This window comes from Lissotriton helveticus, chromosome 1_1, assembly GCF_964261635.1.
Source record: "Lissotriton helveticus chromosome 1_1, aLisHel1.1, whole genome shotgun sequence".
Classification (NCBI taxonomy): domain Eukaryota; kingdom Metazoa; phylum Chordata; class Amphibia; order Caudata; family Salamandridae; genus Lissotriton; species Lissotriton helveticus.
In genome coordinates this window covers 1,670,237,845-1,670,256,185 of record NC_136057.1, presented here as the reverse complement: position 1 = coordinate 1,670,256,185, position 18,341 = coordinate 1,670,237,845, and the positions used below count along the sequence as shown (strand labels likewise).

The following is an 18,341-nucleotide window of genomic DNA, read 5'->3' as shown; positions in this document are numbered from 1 at the left end:
CACTGACAAATGCTAAAAAGGAAAGATAATGTTGCTCAAACTAAAAATTAACAGAAAAAAATATGTATTAAAAAACCCTGTTCTTACAGATGAAATAAACACAAATGATTCATTTGTTGCTAAGTTTAAAAGGAACATTAACAGCCTCTGAACATTTTAAAAGAAGCCAAGGGATTTTTTATGAGAATCCATGAACGAGGATTTTTCACAATCTTCTCTAATTTGATGACTTAGAAGTTTTTTTTTTGTGATAGTTAAAATAATCGCTCACCTGGCTATTGGGAATTGTTTCTTGTATATAAATCGAGAAATTATCCCTTGCTACAAATGCACCATTACTAACTATAGCTTGTCAGTTAGCAACATTGCCACCCTTCCAAAAAGGTATTTTGCATGAATTTTGTCTTTGCTTATCTCCTTTTCTCCTTTATTCCAGTACTATGCTACTTCAGAACTCCATGCTAAATAGCCTCTCAGGATTTAGCCGAAGGGGCTCACTAGGCTGTCGAAAGCAAGCAAAAACTTTAGCCCTTATCATGTTGTTTCTGCGCAGTGCTGAACGCCATTTTCTTTGCACTGGAGATGTCTAATATTCAAACATACAACTCAACATGTTTCCGAGTTAATGAGTGAAATTTATACGGAACAAGTCAAACAGAGAGGCACTCTCTGCTCATTGCTTATGACTTGTTCTGTTTCAAGTTCATGCTTTAAGTCAAAGAAATTCTGAAGATAATTCACTCTAAGGAAAACAGGCACTCGGCTATGAGCAGAGCTATCATGATATAGCCCTTGGTCCATTCTTTCCCAAAGGTCCAGCTTACACTAAGTGAAATACACTTTGATCCCTTTTTCACAATATCTGTTTTCTACCACACCATCCCTAAATACAATGTTGCATTATGTTTTCAACCTCTTTTGTGTGCAACGGCAAGGTTGAAAAACGCTTAATATAAAGCTAAATGCTGAAAGTTCCTCTTAAAACAGATCTCCTATAGGAAAAAAACTATATCCAGCTATTTGGCTCTTTGCTAATCGCAAGCGAGGTATGAGTCTGGCATGGCGATGGACTTACATTTACAACAAGCCTGAGAAAAATATGGGAAGCAATCTACATACATCCAATAAACTGCTTAGATATTACCTCAGCCACAACTCTAATGTGGCTAACAAAGAAACATGGGTCTTTTCAAGCAGTCAATAATTCTGTTTGCAGTATCCCCAATTATCTGAGACTTGCTGTAAATTTATCACATTCCTTAGACATATTTTGTGAAAAAATAGGTGGACTTGACTATGAGATCAAGAGCATATACTTCAGCATTGTCTAAGGTACTCTTACTGATTGGCTTGCTACCAACCTTTATCAGTTATATGCCCATTACTTAGCAGTAGCTTCTGTTCTGGTCAGAAAAAATAAGTCTCTTCTTTAGACCTCAGTATGCCACCTACACTCAAGAAGACACTTTTTCAACAACTGAGCTTTGGTTTCTCTGTCCACAAATGACAAAATCTTACCTCACAATCTAAATTGTGATTCAAACTATTTATATTCCATTTTGAGATAAAACATTGGCAATAATGTATTTAACTCTTGAGTCCTAAAAGATCCCTGTATGTCTGAGAGCTGCATTTTGGCCCACATGTGTTGAGGTAGTCAGTGTCTGTTTAAATAGTTGACCATATCATCTACTGTCGTTCACCTGCCTGTCTGGATTGCTTGTGCCACTTATTGGATTACACCCATGTTATCAGTCATTTCTCATTTCAATGGTCATAACCGGCATTTAGTGGTCCCAACAGCTCATGAATGTCACCAGTCCTGCTGAAAATGTATGCATAGACTGCTGCAACCTCATCTACCACATGGCCTTTAATTTTAATCGCATGCAGATAATCTGACCCATCTTGCATTGAATGTGGATCTGGGTGTCAAAAGCTTTCAATTCCAACGGTTGATGAACGCGATCAAGGACCAGATGAGTGGCCACTCGCTGAAACACCACATAAAGACAAACATAACAGTGTGAAAAATAGCAAGGAGTAATATTGAGATAGTTAACCACATGCCATGAGCTTTTAACATATCGATGTTTCTGTGGTGCAATATCTGGCCTGCAAACTGGATGGGGAACTACAAGTATACCCACAGATAAAGCCAGCAGCCTCCTTTTGTGTTTACCATCTACAAGTCTAAAAAATACTTTCTCTCTCAAGAGGTATGATCTTCTTTAGTAGTATAGTAATGCCATGTATTTAGGATTGCTTCAATACCAGCTGTAACAGCTTCAATTTGTCCAGAATATAGCACTCTGCTTTTTGACATTAGAGAACAGATTGTATTTTGACTTTTTCCAATGCCTTGCACAGATTGAGGCTGAGCAACAAGTGCAGACTAAGGTTCTTCACTTGACACATGATATTATTAAGGATCGAGCCAAGCTAAACATGGAAGTCTGCAATTTCTGATTAACGTCGTGACTGAAAAGTAAGATGACCTGTTTAATACACACAGGTGAACAATGTTATAAATATGCTGTGCGCTTGGAGTTACAGGTTTATTGGTGCTATATGAAGTTACTAATTTTGATCCTAAGCTAAAGGGATATTTTGGTGCCTGCATGCTCCAATTGTAAATAGTCTACCAAATGTAGTGGGTATCTGGAAAATGCAAATGCTAGAATTTCTATTCCACATATCAAGATTCTTGTTGGACAAGTGAACATTTTGTGCATGATGTTGCATAACACATTGGTTCTATGTATTACTATTTATTAAGACAATGGCTCAATTGAAGACTCTGTTATCTCCAGCATTGTGGAACACCCTTCTTTACTCACGGCATGGTATAGATCATTGGGCCACCAAATACTAAGCATTAAGTTAGGTTTTTCAGGATGTTCACAATACAAACATCAACAATAACGAAAATTTTAAGTATTTGTCAGTCAAAACTTGACTGTATTTTAATATTTGGCAGCCTAAGAGACTCACTTGACTATTTTTATAAAGGCTTAAAATGTTTCCCTTAGTAAACGGAATTAATTATACTTAAATGTTCATCGGTATTCAACCTATGCTTATGGGAATTAGAACTGGAACCATACAGAATGACTGATGGAACTGGGCTCTGTTCCAAACCTAGAACATGAATGTCCTTAAACAGTGAATCAAGCATGCACTATAGGGTTTCAATAACGGTATTCATTTTGATTTCAAGACTTCACCCCTTGACCATTGTATTGACAACTCATTCATAACTTCTTTCCCTACATCAGAAATTACCACAAAGCTCACCACAGTAATAAAGAAAATCATAGGAAACATTTATTGGCAAAGTGAACAAGCAATCAGCAGTTCCAAAAACAAATCACACCATGCACTATGAAAGACCAACATTAAGAGTGAACCACATTTCCCTAACAGCCATGTGGTTTCCGGAAGATGCACGATACGTAAGGGAATTTACAAACACCGGGAAAGTTAATTTCCCTGGTAACGGAGTAAAACCAAACAAACATTGATCTAAACAAACTGCAGGTGCATTGAGTTTAGAACATTATAACATACATCATTTGCAGAAGCTCAGACACAACAATATGAAGCAAATGCAGCTGCATAAGCATGGATTCGAGCAAGAGCTGCAATATATACGCATGCAAGTCATTTAAACTCCAAGGCTGAGCAAAATCAAATTCACTTTCTTAATTTCTTATGTTTTGAGCATTTCAAAACTGGTTGACCTGAAAACTGATCAATCCAAATTGCAAGCACACATCAAGTCAATGCATTCTATGAAAATCAAGAACGAATTCATAAAAAAGGTGGTTTTGGATATTGGATTGATGCTGCCATGCACGTATTAGAATTTCGCTTGCAAAAAAACAATGATCAAAAGTGTTTAGTGGTTATCTGTTAGTTATAAAAGAGGCAACTACGTTGAACTCGTTTTGCAAGCAGTACTGTTTAGCCAGCGCATACCAGCCTTTATCAATCAGATAGGGAATGCAAGATAGACAAATCACTCAAGGAAAAAAAGATAACTTCACTATATGTCCTCTCTTGTGCAGAGCATTGGCAAACATAGATCAGTTATCAACAATGAGTTGGTGTGTTGGTGAGTTAGAGTGTTGATGACCTAAGATAGGACATTTTCTAAATCTGTCTTATATAGTTAATATGTTAATGAAAATCCTAAATAAGATACAGTTTGTGTAAAACGTTTAGGTGTCCAATAGGTTGGAGCACTTCAATGGCATACTGTAATAAACATTTAATTGTAGTGCTATTGTTCAGGGTAGAAAACTTTCCCTGATCTGTGGACCTGCGGACGAGACCACATAACATGTTGATGGATACTTAAAACACAACTTTATTTGGTGATTCCCCTACATATGTAATCAATTGCAGTAAATAATTGGGGATAAAAATAAATAGGTTGTAGCTAGCCTAAGTTTAAAGGCTGCTTTATCAGATTTCATGCAAACTCTTGTGTTAGCAAAATGGGGGTATGGCTTCCTCCTTGGGAAAATAAAGTATAAACAACTGTGCTGCAGGTGGTGTTCCTCTACAGATACTGCAGAAAACAACTGCATCATGTCATTCAATTTGTTAATGGATAGTGACTGACCTACAAGCACAATAACGCACAGTACAACAATTGCAAAGCTACAGTCTAGGATGGTCACCATAAGCTAGATCTATCACACTGTGTTTTTGTTTAACCAGAAAAAAAGAATGATCATAAAAAGGCTGAGCTAGGACTTAAAATATTAAAACCTGTACTCCCATAAAGAGAGTAATACTGGGTTTCATGTATGCTGTCACAGGCTGCAATTTGGAGGAGTTTATTTCAGATTTCCAACAAAAGGGTATACACAGAGGGTGTCTAATGAAAGTGAAAGGGGGATGGGTTAATACCAGATGTTCAGAGTAATCTCTATGTACATAAATTCGTTTTAGATCAGTTGAATGTAAATTGAATCCTACTTTAGAATACTGACAATCTGGCAAGAATCTGCCCCTCAGGACCTACTATGTATGGAAATATGTTACACATTCCACTCTCTCACTTCCAAAAGTCAATATCTGGGAAATACAAATGCTAAACTCTCCAGAATGATCGTCATGAAGATATCAAAATTCTCACACAAACCTGTGCAACAAAGTTTATTACAATCTATTCACTGTTTTGTTCTGCAGTGTTTAGTCGTCTTAAAAGCCATTAAAGAATGTGTAACCATGCAATCTATAAAAGATGGCTGATGCAAGCCATACTCTGGCAAAATTGTGAAACACTGCTGGCAACTGAACCAGGATTTCCTGTATGGTTGGAGAGGGGGAGGGAATGATGTGGAGGGGGAGAATGTAGGGAAGTGGGGTGTGTCTGTGTGTTTCTAGTGTGACGTTTTATCCTTTTTTCCTTGCTTGACTTTTGATAAAAAATATTTTGGATCATTCAACGTAATAAAAGCGGATGATCATTTAAGAGCGTCATGCAGCAAATGTGTATTCATTTATTTAGGCTTGGCAGTCTTTGGTGAAAAAACTCAATGAAACAAGCATTTAAAAAGCCAATAGTTCTGCCACGTGTTAAGGTGGCAAATAGAATGTTTTCTTTGTTATTTAAAAAAATTATTTCTGCTCAAATCATTTCAATGGAAAAAGGAGAGGATTCTTTTCAGATCCAAAACCATCACTCTTAAAAATCAAGTAATTATAAACCTGCAGCAACTTGAAAGAGTGCAGTGGCTGCAGACAACAGGGCTTGTTCGGCCAACAGGCTTGGACAAATGCCTAACTTCCCTATTTTCCTCTTTTTTTCTCCCAAACTTCTGCTTGAGTGTGCCATCATCAGAAGATCTGATTAATGATCTCATTGACAGACCAGAAATATACATTTTATTTGCACTGTTACTATTTCTTGCTTATTGCTACTTTTTACATTAAGTACAATAAGAATACGACCATCCCTGCTATGCCGGACAAAGGCAGAGAAGTAAACAAAAAGCAAATTAGCCATCACGTTTTTTTTGGGATATAGTATAAATAATAGGCCGTCTTGGTAGAGAACAGAAACCATGCATTTAGGGAACAGAGTGAGAAAAAGAAGATCTATTTTAAGCATTCTTAAACATCACTCGCCTCACAGCTCCAATTAGATTCAAAATGGTGATAAACACTAAATACTACAGAGTAAAGATGATGCAACACTAAAGGAGAAACTATAAAATCCTACTCGTCAGTCGGTTCTTCCACTATTCTTGGCCAGGTACCTATATGGTATGGTGGGCGCTAAGTGAAAAATTACTCATCTTGATTCCACAGGAATGTGCTGCAAAATATGCCATCGGTCTCATGACAGCACAACTTCGTAAAAGAATACATAGAAGCCCAAATTACAGGCTGTGACATGTCCTTGTGACAAATGTCTGACAAAAATATTTCAGGTTGCCTTGCAGATCGTGGCAGATGTGGAAACTGCTTCAAACAAAAAAGAGTTGCAGCCAGCTCAACTTAGTGCCAAACTGCACTTGAGTACCCTCTTTGTCTGTCAAACAAAATGGTGGTTGATGGCTTTCAGTAAATGGAAACAACACCTTGGGGCTGAGAGTTGCAGATTTACAATGACAGTCACATTTCATTAGTCTTATGTCCATTTTTTTTGCTATTCCTAGCTGACAGGAATGGACTATCAAGAAGAAGACTTAGGCAGGAGAAACCAGCGTAGGAAGTACAGGCGACAAGTACATATGATAGATCAACCATGTCAAGTGTGAGGTGTATAAAAGTCCTGTTGAAGCCTTCGCATGGCAGACAGAGATTCCACAAACACAACAATCTCTGGAAAGTAAAAAAAGCTGCATTAACTGTTAACAGGAATGTAAATAAACCCTTTGGAGCAGAAAACCTCAATTTTGAGATAGAATAATAAGAGAATGCCAACAGTGGCTATTAATGTTGTTGGAACCCTGCCGACCCCATACATGTTGAATATTTGATTTCTTTGGTTCAGTGTAGACTATAAGCAATTTCATTCTTCTAGAGTGAGACATCTGGAACATCACAACAATGGAAATGGTCTGATTTCAAAGACAGCCCTGTAAGCCAGAAATACCAACAGCAGAATCCAATGCACTTGATGCAAGCTCCAAACGTTGCAAATTTTCGTGGGGATATTCCTTCTAATATAGGAATAAACACACTATCCTACAGAAGGGGTGACTGGGCAAGCTGACTTGTCGAATGCAAAAGCAGGGGAACCAATATTTCAGGTACTCTAAATACTGTACCAAAACCCTGGAAGCAGTCATTGTTAATTACTATGGTGAGTGTGATAAGCATTTGAGCGATTAAGGAATTTTCTTACTGCAGTCACTATCGATAGCATTAGACTAAACATCAGCAGGACTGCCAATAAGGCCTACTGACACCATTTGTGTTGCAGAGAAGAAAGGTGCAGAGACTGTAGGTTGTAGCCCAAAACCAGAGACATTTGTGCTGGGTTGGTACAGACAGTCAATAAATGGAGTTGATAGTGGCCGGCATTTAACCATCACACTCAAGTAAAATTCTCTACTTGGAGAGTCGTATGAGGTTTCCTTGCCCTATTTCCTGCGAGATCCAAACACTTTGTTATTCTGGTGCAAGCTGTCACATAGATGCAGGTAGGTACTAATATTTTATTGACTATGCCTTTCTGTTAGTCCCAAAGGCTGTGACCCATGTGTTATTTAAGTGAGCTCACAAATGCTCTAGTTACAAGAATATCGGTGAAGGCCTTGGTGGCCATATTCAGATTGAAAAGAGGGGCCTTCTACAGAAGACAGACACCACAACAACTATGGGAAAAGTTAAATTGCCTTAGGAAAGAGATGTTTGTCATAACAGTATAGAATGGCTCTAAGTCATACCATCATTCATGTTAACTAAAATAGCAAAACAGACAGTCAAGAATCCCATTGATACCAGTTCTTTAGATTCAAACTCAAGACATGCTCACACTTAGCAGATTTGGAGATCATACAATTTAGGCAGCAAAGAGGTTGGTGCACGGGATGTTGGTGACTGCATGTCTCTGAAGCAAACAACCTGCGATGCTCTCAAGTTAATGTTTAGAAGAAGCCACACATGTTCCTCCTTTCTACAAAAGGAATGAGTCCCTTGGAAGGCAAATGTAAAATAGCTGCTCCACACACTTTTGCCCTTTGATTATCTTGGAACTAATGTTTTAATGTGGGCTAGGCTTGGAATTTGTTGCATGGAGTTGAGCGAAAACAAGCATGCCACTGAACTGTCTGACTAGTCAGTGAGTGTTGTCACAATCTGTCTTGAAAACTGATTACACACTTTTTGAACATTTATGTGAAGGAGTTCTGCATATCTGCCCTAGGCAACCATTAACTATGTGTGTATGTTGAGGAAATTTCAGCAAGGGGGATGAGGTGGTTTAGATAAAACACCTTCATAGGTAGCTCGAGGACCTTATGGGAAAGAGCAGGAAAGAAAGATGAAGCCTGAGAAATTTAATATTTGTTAAACATGAACGAGCACCTGAGATGGGATTCCAGGTGAAGGAGGAAACTTTCCTCAGAAGTGAAAAGAGCCAAGATATGATTTAACCAACTGCAGAGAAGTCCCTAAATCAAATTCAAGAGAACAAGATAAAAAGTACACATAGTACATCACAATAAATTACTTGTAGTTGTCACATCTGCATAATTTGTTTGATTCTACTGAACTGAATGTAATTGTTATTGAAAGAAGAGGAGCTCAACTTTAGTCATGACAACTTAAGCAAGGTAAGTTTAAATGACTTGAGCACACTGGTCGAGGATGAAGAGTGGAGACTGCCATGGTGTATGTAACAGAGAACACGGAGGCCTGAAATATTTACTTTGATCACGCTTTTCTATTGCTTGTCCAGTAAAGATACAGAGGGCTTCTGGACAAGGGGTGCATTACTTGAAACAAAGTTCTTTAAAAAGTCTCTCTCCCCTTTGTGGTTATATTCTCAACCAAGGTACGTAAAGCTGATGGAGATGGCTTAGTGTGACTCAGTCTCAGGAAAGCCTGTACTTAAAAGGAGGAAGAAAAAGCCTGAAGAAAAGAAGACTTGATGTTCAAAGACTCAGGAAATTAGGCAGTCAATGGGCTCTCTGCGAAAGGATCTGGACAAAAGGCAAAGTGCACCAGATCAAATTCAGGGTATCCCTAACCTACTTGACTTTATGATGTACTTATTCAATTGCCAATACCATGGAGCCACGTCTGCGTGATCAAGTCATTTAGTACATGAGGACTTAAGATCTTTCATCAGCGGAATAAAGATGGACCTTCATATCAGTGTATGGTCTAGGTTTGATAGTCTTTAAACAGCCAGAAGTAATTTCATACACATGCCATTTTAGATATGGAGTATGATGATATGTGATCGGTCCTAACAAAGACAGCTCAAGCTAAATATATGAATGTCCAATGTTCTCAATCTACCATCTGCAATTTTAAACGTCCTTGGGTAATTTAAACATACAACAGGAAGGGCGGGCTTATGCCTCTAGTTTGAGCTAGCCATAGATAACTATCTGACTGTGTCATGCAAAAAAGGTTGAAGCTATATTTCAAGGGGATGCATCAATAACTGATACCAGGAAAAGAGAATGTTCAAAGTTAGTCAGAATTTCCTCGGCTCAGATTAAAGCAGAATGGCCCTGATATTTAAGAACACTAATGCCGCTGGTTGCAAAAAGAACAGTAGGAAAATTAAAAACTCTTTTTTCAGTCCTCCATTTGTTGCGGGAAAATAAAGAACAGAGGTTGCCACAGAGGAGATGAAACAAGATGGTGGGAGTGGTCACATTAAGAGACATTACCTCCCATGCATTCTAGAATTTTCACGAAACAGGTTTTAGTCCACCCGCTAGCTAATGGCAAACTCAACAAGTGCAAAACAGTGAGAGTCATACATGGATGTGATATTATTAAAAGGGTTTCAATAAATACACTGTTAATAAATAAAATATGTTTTGCTTTGCTACACTAGTAAACTATTACCTGTCTTACCCAAGAAGACCAAATATATTAAGATAAAAATTCAAGACAGAATGGTAGGGAGTTACCACAATGATGATCGCTGTTTCTACAATATGATAGCTTTAAAAGAAATGTGTGGATCTTTGAAGAATTAGAAAGAGGGCAAGCTTTAGAATTGTGTAATTCCTCATTACAAATATCCACAAAAGAACTACCAGGATTATGTCTCTCATGCACGCTGATATGCTGGCCTACTAACTATAAATTGTACAGCTAAGTAATCCTTATTGAGAAAACCCTAATCCAAAGGCAACTGTAAAATAAAGCTTCATAAACAGAAACAGGTTTTTACACTGAGGCTTTTTGCACATCGTGAGCATGGTCCCGGGTTAATTAAGGTTTCGGCTCTGCATAAGTTCCGATTTACAGGAGACCCCTGAGCATGCAAGTGGCAAATGCAGCTCCACAAGGGAGAGGGGGCAGGAATATTAGACTCACTGGGGTGGCAAAAATCTTTCCTCATTTATTTTTTCAGGTTTTTTGAGGCACTAAAAACAAATGTAATAATTTTCTGAAATCTCCTGTTCTTATTAACAACTTAAATCTCCTCTAATTTACTTTAAGTTGTGTACTTATATTTGTCCCTGTATGATCTACAGTCCTCACCTGAAGCCTGATTGCAATTGTCTGACACAACATGTAAAACACAGCTGTTGTCAACCAGTACATGGAAAATTTGTGTAAAAATAAAACATATTTTTTGCCCCTCTATAGTAGTCTCAAGGGCACTTATATTTCCTCCTGCGAAATAAGTGGACATTGTAGTCAACAGACATGCGGTCTTCAGTGGAACTGCAGGTTTATATATGCAAATATTTTCACAGCCATTACAGAAGTATAATACCATTTCTTACACCAGAGTCCTCACTTGCCCAAATGTTCTGCCTTTGCTGATTTAAGTTGGTTACAAGGGGGAGAAATGTTTAAAATGATGCCTGCATGTTTTCAGGATCAGGCTTGTTTGACTACAGCTCACCATTCATCATGCAATTGGTCTTACTCTAAATTCACAGCAGAAATGTCGATTACATTAATTTGCTTTGCTTGTTAGTAAATGCAGACTGCGAAGCCTATCAAAAATGTATCTGTACCATTTTTGAAAGAAAGACAAAAAACGGAAAGACAAGAGATCAGCCTTAGTGTTTAAACTGTTTCTCACCTGGAATGACAGAGATAGTTTTCAAAGCTCGGAGAACTCTGAATGTTCTCAACGCTGAGACATTCCCAAGGTCCACAAACTCTGTCACATATCTGCAATAAGGGAGGTCACACACAAACACAATGACAAAACACAAAACAACATCTACAAGAAAATAAAATGTCACATGGCCTACCGAACACCTAACACCAACTGCAGGCCACCTTACCTGGGATAACAGAAATAGTTTTCAAAGCTCTCAGTACTCTGAAAGTGCGTAGAGCTGAAAGATTCCCTAGGTTTACAAACTCTGTTATATACCTGCAGAATCAAATCAAAGTTATTCTTGATGGCATCATTGGTTCAAGAAGGCAACAGTAGCAGTTTTCACAGCCAAGGACAAATGCTCTTTACTTGACTGTGAAAAGAGGAGCTAGGCACAGACCATTTCCCAGCAGAACTCTGTTCTACATGCACCGGGCCAGCTGCTAAAAAAGTCCATCTGTCGAGTAGTTCTACGGTATGTTAAGTCACTCTTCTTGCGCCAGATTCTACCACTGATCTTTTACATGAGTAACCCTGCAGTTACCTGTGTCTTGCAAAAGGCAGATGTAAGAGGGTTTTATAGTGAATGTAGCAGTTCAAATTTTTGGAAAATTGTATTGGATCATGTACAATTTGATGCAATGAATGAAACATAAGTTAGTCTACATTACAGGTGTGGCTTACTTTAAGTCTTGATGTAAAATATGTTTTATCTCCACTAAGAAAGGTTACCTATTAAATAGCTATACTGGTATAACTAGCCTGCTTAGCGAGGCAGTTAGTCAAAAGCAAATTAAAAGCATTACAAATACACTACTAGCTGAAATGGCAAGATGTTGCTGATAAACACAAAATAACCTAGATTTATTTAAGCAAGATGAGTTATCCTACTCGCCACGTGGACTTTTGAAGCATTGGCTGCTTTGAGAGGAGCAGAGTTTCCATATAACATTTAATTCATTTATTTAGTCTGTAACAGAACTGCATCATTCGACCAAAGAAAATTCTCTGTATTCTGGCAACGGTGACCAACCACAGTTAGAAGTAGGAAATCACAGCAAATTTATGTGTGTATCATTTAATATTCAATATCTTTTGTTCACATTTGAATGCTTGTCAGATTTCAGGACTTCCACTGCTCAAAAATTCACACAGTGTTCAAAGGACAGACAGCGATCTCCAAAATGAGCACTAGTAATGCATAGGCAACCCACATTATAACAGGGCACTTTAGTTGTGGCACTGAAAATGGCATATCAAAGTAATACTTATCAAAGTAATACTTGGACACTTGATGTCTTCAAGGCAACTCTCCACTTTCGAAGAGTTTTAGAAACTATTCAAATCAGCCATTTTAGCATGAATTGAGTAATGTCAGCCTCAAATTCATTCCATCCTCCCGCAACCTAAACATAATTCTTATACTCCAACTATACAGGCTATGAAACCTAGCCTTGCCTAACCAATTAGGTCCTTTGTTTTCAAGCTCGTGGTTCTGAAAAACTCTCCTTTTGATTGGGCATTGTAAAACTACCAGTTACTGCATTCAACAGCATCTTGCTGGGTGCTAATTTAAAGCAGAGTCTTGGAAGACCCTTGTTACCAAATCTGGTCTTTATTTTTTTTATGGACTTTGTGGTGGCATTCTGGAATAGTTATTTGTTCAATGGGGTGTGCTTTCAAATGTTTGTTGCAATTTTTCTGTGTTCAGGTGAGTATGTGAGGGACTAAAAATGAACTAAATAGCTCCCATGGAGAAGGTGTGCGGTGCTTACAATCAGCAGCAGAATTATAACATTTGTTCTTGAACCGATCCCAAAACATGGGACGGTCACTGGTCATGGACTAACGTGTCCTGCCAAGGCAGTAGCTCACCCTATTGTTCAGAACCCTCACTTTCAATAATTTAGGATTTGTTTCTTTAACTCTAGCAGCAACAATAAACAACCACCTACTACTATGGCCTTTTCTCCATCTCCTAAGATAACTATAATGTCTGTTTACACAGCAGCTGCCCAGTAACTTGTCACCCTGCTGTAGATTTTGAACATGTCACAAAGATTTCTTCAGCTACTAAGGGAAGGGAACTCAGGATGGGAGACAAAGGGTGGAATCGCAGTTAGCATAACCGCTCAGAAGAGTAGAATGCGGAAGGAGTTGGGCTCATCGTCACTGTCAGTGGTTCTTCTCTTGGTAAGTAAGAATAGTAGTTCACTTTCATCCTCTTTAGAGAGCTATAGGTATAGGCCTTTACATCAGCTGTGTATGGCTCAGAGCAAGGGGCTTTTAACCCTGCCAATTATCAACTGCAAGGAATCTTTTTTTTTAATTTAAACTGCTGCTTGCTTTGAGTGCAACCATTATGCCAACTTATTTTGAACTAGGCTTTAAAGATAGCCCCTTTAGTATCATAATAAATACAGCTGTGCATTGTGTATGTGCATGGGCCACAGAGGAGTTTATGTCTCATTCACTGGCCTCAGAAGAGGGGCTGTTCACATATGGATCATAGAGGGTTCCACAACTCATGTCCATATAACATGTGGGAGCGCGTAATCTCCCTAGAATGTATTGTATTTTATTTTCGGACCTTTTGCTCAGCATGTAGGAAGCTGGTGAGCAGCAGCCCAAGCACTGTGGGTGCAGCAATCATTTTGATGGAAACTGTCCCTTTGCAGAGAGAGTGCTTGGGGGTTCGCTCACACTCCCCCCTTGTGTGTTGGAACGAAGGCAGCCTGTCCAAGGTAGCGTCAAGGAATATGCAATGCTGGTTCATTTAAGAAACGAAAATAATGTATTTCCCAGCGGAAGCTAAAAAAACTCGTTGTGTTGGCTCCTCTACCTTTCTCACCCGTTAAAGTAATAATAGTTTAGTTTTTTGGGCTAGCCAGTGCCGTTAATTCCTGAAGGCTGCATAAACACAGCTGCTAAAATACTCGATGTCATGTGCCACACCACCAATGCCTGCTTATGTAGCCTGAAGCGGATTGAATTCTGGGACATGAAGTTTATTCTTCAAAATTGAAAATCCCAACATGCTAAGTTCTATGGCCTAAAATTGCAGGCCCAGAAGATTCTGTCACATATGACACATGACTGTGTGTTGGCCATTTAAAGTGTTTTCAGGAGAAAGGGACAAGCCCACATATTACATGGGATAACATATGTCCTTACTGTACATTATAAGGATTTTGCACATTACCTCGGACTTCCATGACCAATAAAGGCATTTTGCCTGCAGCCTATATGGTCAGTGAGCTCCGCTGTTAATTGCAATATGCCTATAATTTACAGCTCTCATCCCATATATCCTGTGTCTTGATACCTCAGGCTTCACATGTGAATGGCTTGAAGCTAGGTGGATTACACTGTGGGTGATCTGTACCCTCAAAAAGGCATTTTGATATGGAGCAACGTAAGGGAAAGCGGAACATAATTGCAATGTACTCCTGGCCACAACAAATCTGCTGAACAAATCTGTCCCTGAGTTTGAAACACAACTTAATGAATTGGAGCTGCCTCTAGTGAACATGCCATTTAAATATTGAGCTTAGGGATTTATTTATTTTAAAGTATCCGAACTAACATTCTTAGTTACTCAACATTTATTCTGAACAAGAAGTTTAGTTGTGGGATTGTTATGTTTGGAAAGGACCATTAAATTGGGCATTATCTAAAAGCACAAGGAAGACGTGTCATCAACACTAAATCAGATTTGGATTTTAACTGAACATATGTTATTTGCATACAAAAATATAGGTCAGCCCAATAACTCAGATAAAGCAGGGTCAGACAATATCTATAGAATCAAGTGCTTCCAAATTTTCATTAATCAAATGATAAATTTCTAACATTGTTTTGACAATAATTGCCTGGAACTAACAAAAATACAAATATTGTATTTACATATTTATTTGAATAAGTATGTATACTTATAACAAGACACATCAGGCGAGAAGAAGTCAACACACAAAGAGTGACAAAGATTAAACATAAAAAACAACATATAATAATATATAAACAAAAAATGTGTGGTGGAGATCTGCATTCTGGTGACAGTTAAGGAATAATGATAAATTGTCCAGGCGGCTGCAAAGACTGGAGTTGACCGGAATGGTTTGTCAGTTGTTTTCAGCATTATTATACAGTGAGCCTAGATGCTCGCTATTACTAATCTATGGCAACCATTTTATTGGTCAGAATTAATAGTCTTTGAGATGGAATGCCTATTAACATATATCAATTGTGATTGTACCTTGCGTCTTAAACTTATTACGAACAGCAATAGATTAGCTAGGTTCTTGGATGCTTCGTAGGGTATGTTGCTCTCTCCTTTAGTAGGTATGTGTCTAAAGGAAGTATGTATTTATAGAGCAAACCTATGAAAACGGCAGCGGAGCACTGTACATGGTCAAAGAGAAGCATAAAGTCAACTAGTAATAGGAGAGGAAGCTGGGTTGTCAACGGTTAATGCATTGTGATGCAGTGTTCTTTAAGATGTGAGTCTTCAACCCTTTCCTAAATTGATGCCACATTGGGGTGGTCCTTATGGATAAGATGTTGTTCCCAATCCTGCCTGGGTGCATATGTGGAAATGGCCTGCAGTCATGGTCTTTTATTTATCACATTTCTTAGTCTGCCAGTTGACAGTGTCCCTGGCTGCGGGTGTGCAAAGAACCACCAGAAAAGAGTCTGTCTGCAAGATAAGCAAGGGTGCTTTTCGTGATGGCTCTGTAAATTATGCAGCTGGTTTTGAAGACGGTGCAGGCCAGAGAGGGGAGCCAAGAGGGTTCAATCCGGATAGGGTGATGTTATCATATTTCCTCAGGCCCTGGGTTAGAAAAGCTGAGACGCGAGGTGTGTGAAATCTCCTAAATCCTATTTGGACTCAGTGGAAGCACTTTCTTTATGGTCCTTGCATGTTTCGTAGGCCTTGATGCGCTCTGTTAGCGTGAGAATTATCTCCAACCACATATGGCTTCAATGAGAGCCCTTTCTTTCCTTTGAGGACTTTATTGTAGGAATGCATGAGAAGGATCTTATGCATTTTTTACAACTTCTAACTATTAACACCAGATTTGATATGATTATGAGTGTACCTACACCACTTGAATAAACTGCTTAGATAGACAAGAATACATTTAATAGAAAGCAATACAATACCAAAAATATGTGATGAACATGTGTTATCTATGTTTAATCTTTGTTATTTATGTATGTGTTGGATTATTGTCCGCGGATGTCTTTTATAAATATCCGGAGCGGCCCATGCAAGTAAGAGCGGTAGGGTGGGGAGACTGGAACTCAACAGACGACCACGAGTCCCCTCTCATCCCACCCAACGGCTCTCACCTACTCGGGTCACTCCTGATAAATATACATACTTATTCGCCCAAATATAAATGAAATATTTGTCTTTTTGTAAAGTATTAGTTACAGGGAATCATTTATTGTCTAACAAAGCAGTGATATGAATTCATTTGTTGATTAATGAAAATATTAAAAGACTCCTTTGGAAGCACTCATATATACATATATTATTTGTAACTCAGTTCAATTCAGGCAAGAGGTGGTCTTTTTGAGAGCTAACATTTAAGATGGGTGTAAACGGTTATTAGCAAGTATAGTAAAATACTAAAGTACTTTAGTATTTTGTGCTAACATTTTAAGAGTATAAATATTCTTTAAGGTGATATTATGGTTAGCCATCTACTCATAAGGTTTGTGTTACATTTCTCAGTTCATATTATTGATAAGTTTTACTCAATACGACAAAGTGTTTCTAAATATCTATACTTTACAGCTGTACAAGGCTAAGCTCAAATATAAAGGAGTATCAACTTTAACATGAAACTACCAACAGTTATTCAATTAACATCTCTTAATTTGAGAAGAAAAATACACAGATAAAGGGTTGATTTAAGTTATTTTTTTCTGAAAATCTATGCTTACATTATATACACTATGAGCCCTCTTTATTTGCTGTACCGCTAGCTGTTTTCATGAGCCCCAAGAGCATAGGGGGCAAGGGAACTGCCAGGTATTATATGTGGCAAGCCGGTGGTAGACTTTCTACCCCTGACAATATCCAATTTATACCATGTCAGGGACAATTGTCACCTACTCTCTTGGACCATAATGTGAGAATCATTCGTAGGAGACATTCAGACATCTAGTTGATGAGACAATTTATTTCAACCCTCTCTATGCTGTATTAGCAACTTCTGGTTAAGCCCCTCTGCTCAAAATGGACCAGACAGGTGGTGAACAAATCTGCCAGACATTTGTAGTAAATGGCACGTATTGAAGTGCTGAATTAACAAATGCAAATATCTATCACGTCAGTCTGAATTGAAAATTCTAAATGCCTGATTTGAAAGCCCACCCCAACACATCTTAAATTTAGAATTTTGAGAATGCCAACTTACGCCATTGAAATGACGCTGAAATCCAGCCAGTTCCATGGATCGCGAAGGAAAGTAAAGCCATCTATGGCGAACCCTCTAGAAATAATCTTCACAAGAGATTCAAATGTGTAAATGCCAGTGAAGGTATACCTACAAAACGAAGATTGTGAGAGGAACAAGTTAAAAAAGTAGTGATATCTCAGTTAAAACACTGGCACTTATCATTACTCTTCTTGCACAATGAACACGTTACCAGCTCTCGTTTTATGTTGATGGCATCCTTGGTGTAAACAGTCAACCCAGAAGGACCATGATTTAACCTTACCTGTGACTTTTTATTTTACTGTGCATTGGTAACTGCTACATTGATGGACACATTCACCCTACCACACAATAAACAAACCGCAAAATGGCGCTATGTGTAGACTGTATCAGAAAGTTTTTGAAAGTCATCAGGAAGTGTCAGAGCAGCTCCAAATAACTCACTCATCAGAACACATAGGGACTCCAGGTCGAGACGTGACCTACACATCTTTAGCTACAGAGTGACGTCTACCCACACCTCAACCACAATCTTCTCCCAGAAAATGCCAATAGGTGGCAGAACTATTACTTGATATGAATCTGAGCACAATCTCCTACTGGGGCAGGATGGGAGA

At 38.4% G+C, this 18,341-nt stretch overlaps 1 protein-coding gene across 2 annotated transcripts in view; it reads right to left on the bottom strand.

The window, feature by feature from the left end:
- SCN8A (sodium voltage-gated channel alpha subunit 8) overlaps positions 1-18,341 on the bottom strand; it is a 566,978-nt gene that overhangs the window by 454,693 nt on the left and 93,944 nt on the right. For both annotated transcript variants that reach the window (XM_078688933.1, XM_078688934.1), the window contains exons 4-5: positions 17,704-17,832; positions 11,252-11,343 (exon numbers count right to left, since the gene is read on the bottom strand). In XM_078688933.1, coding sequence (XP_078545059.1) covers positions 11,252-11,343; positions 17,704-17,832 — 221 coding nt within the window. The remainder of the gene's footprint in view (positions 1-11,251; positions 11,344-17,703; positions 17,833-18,341) is intronic.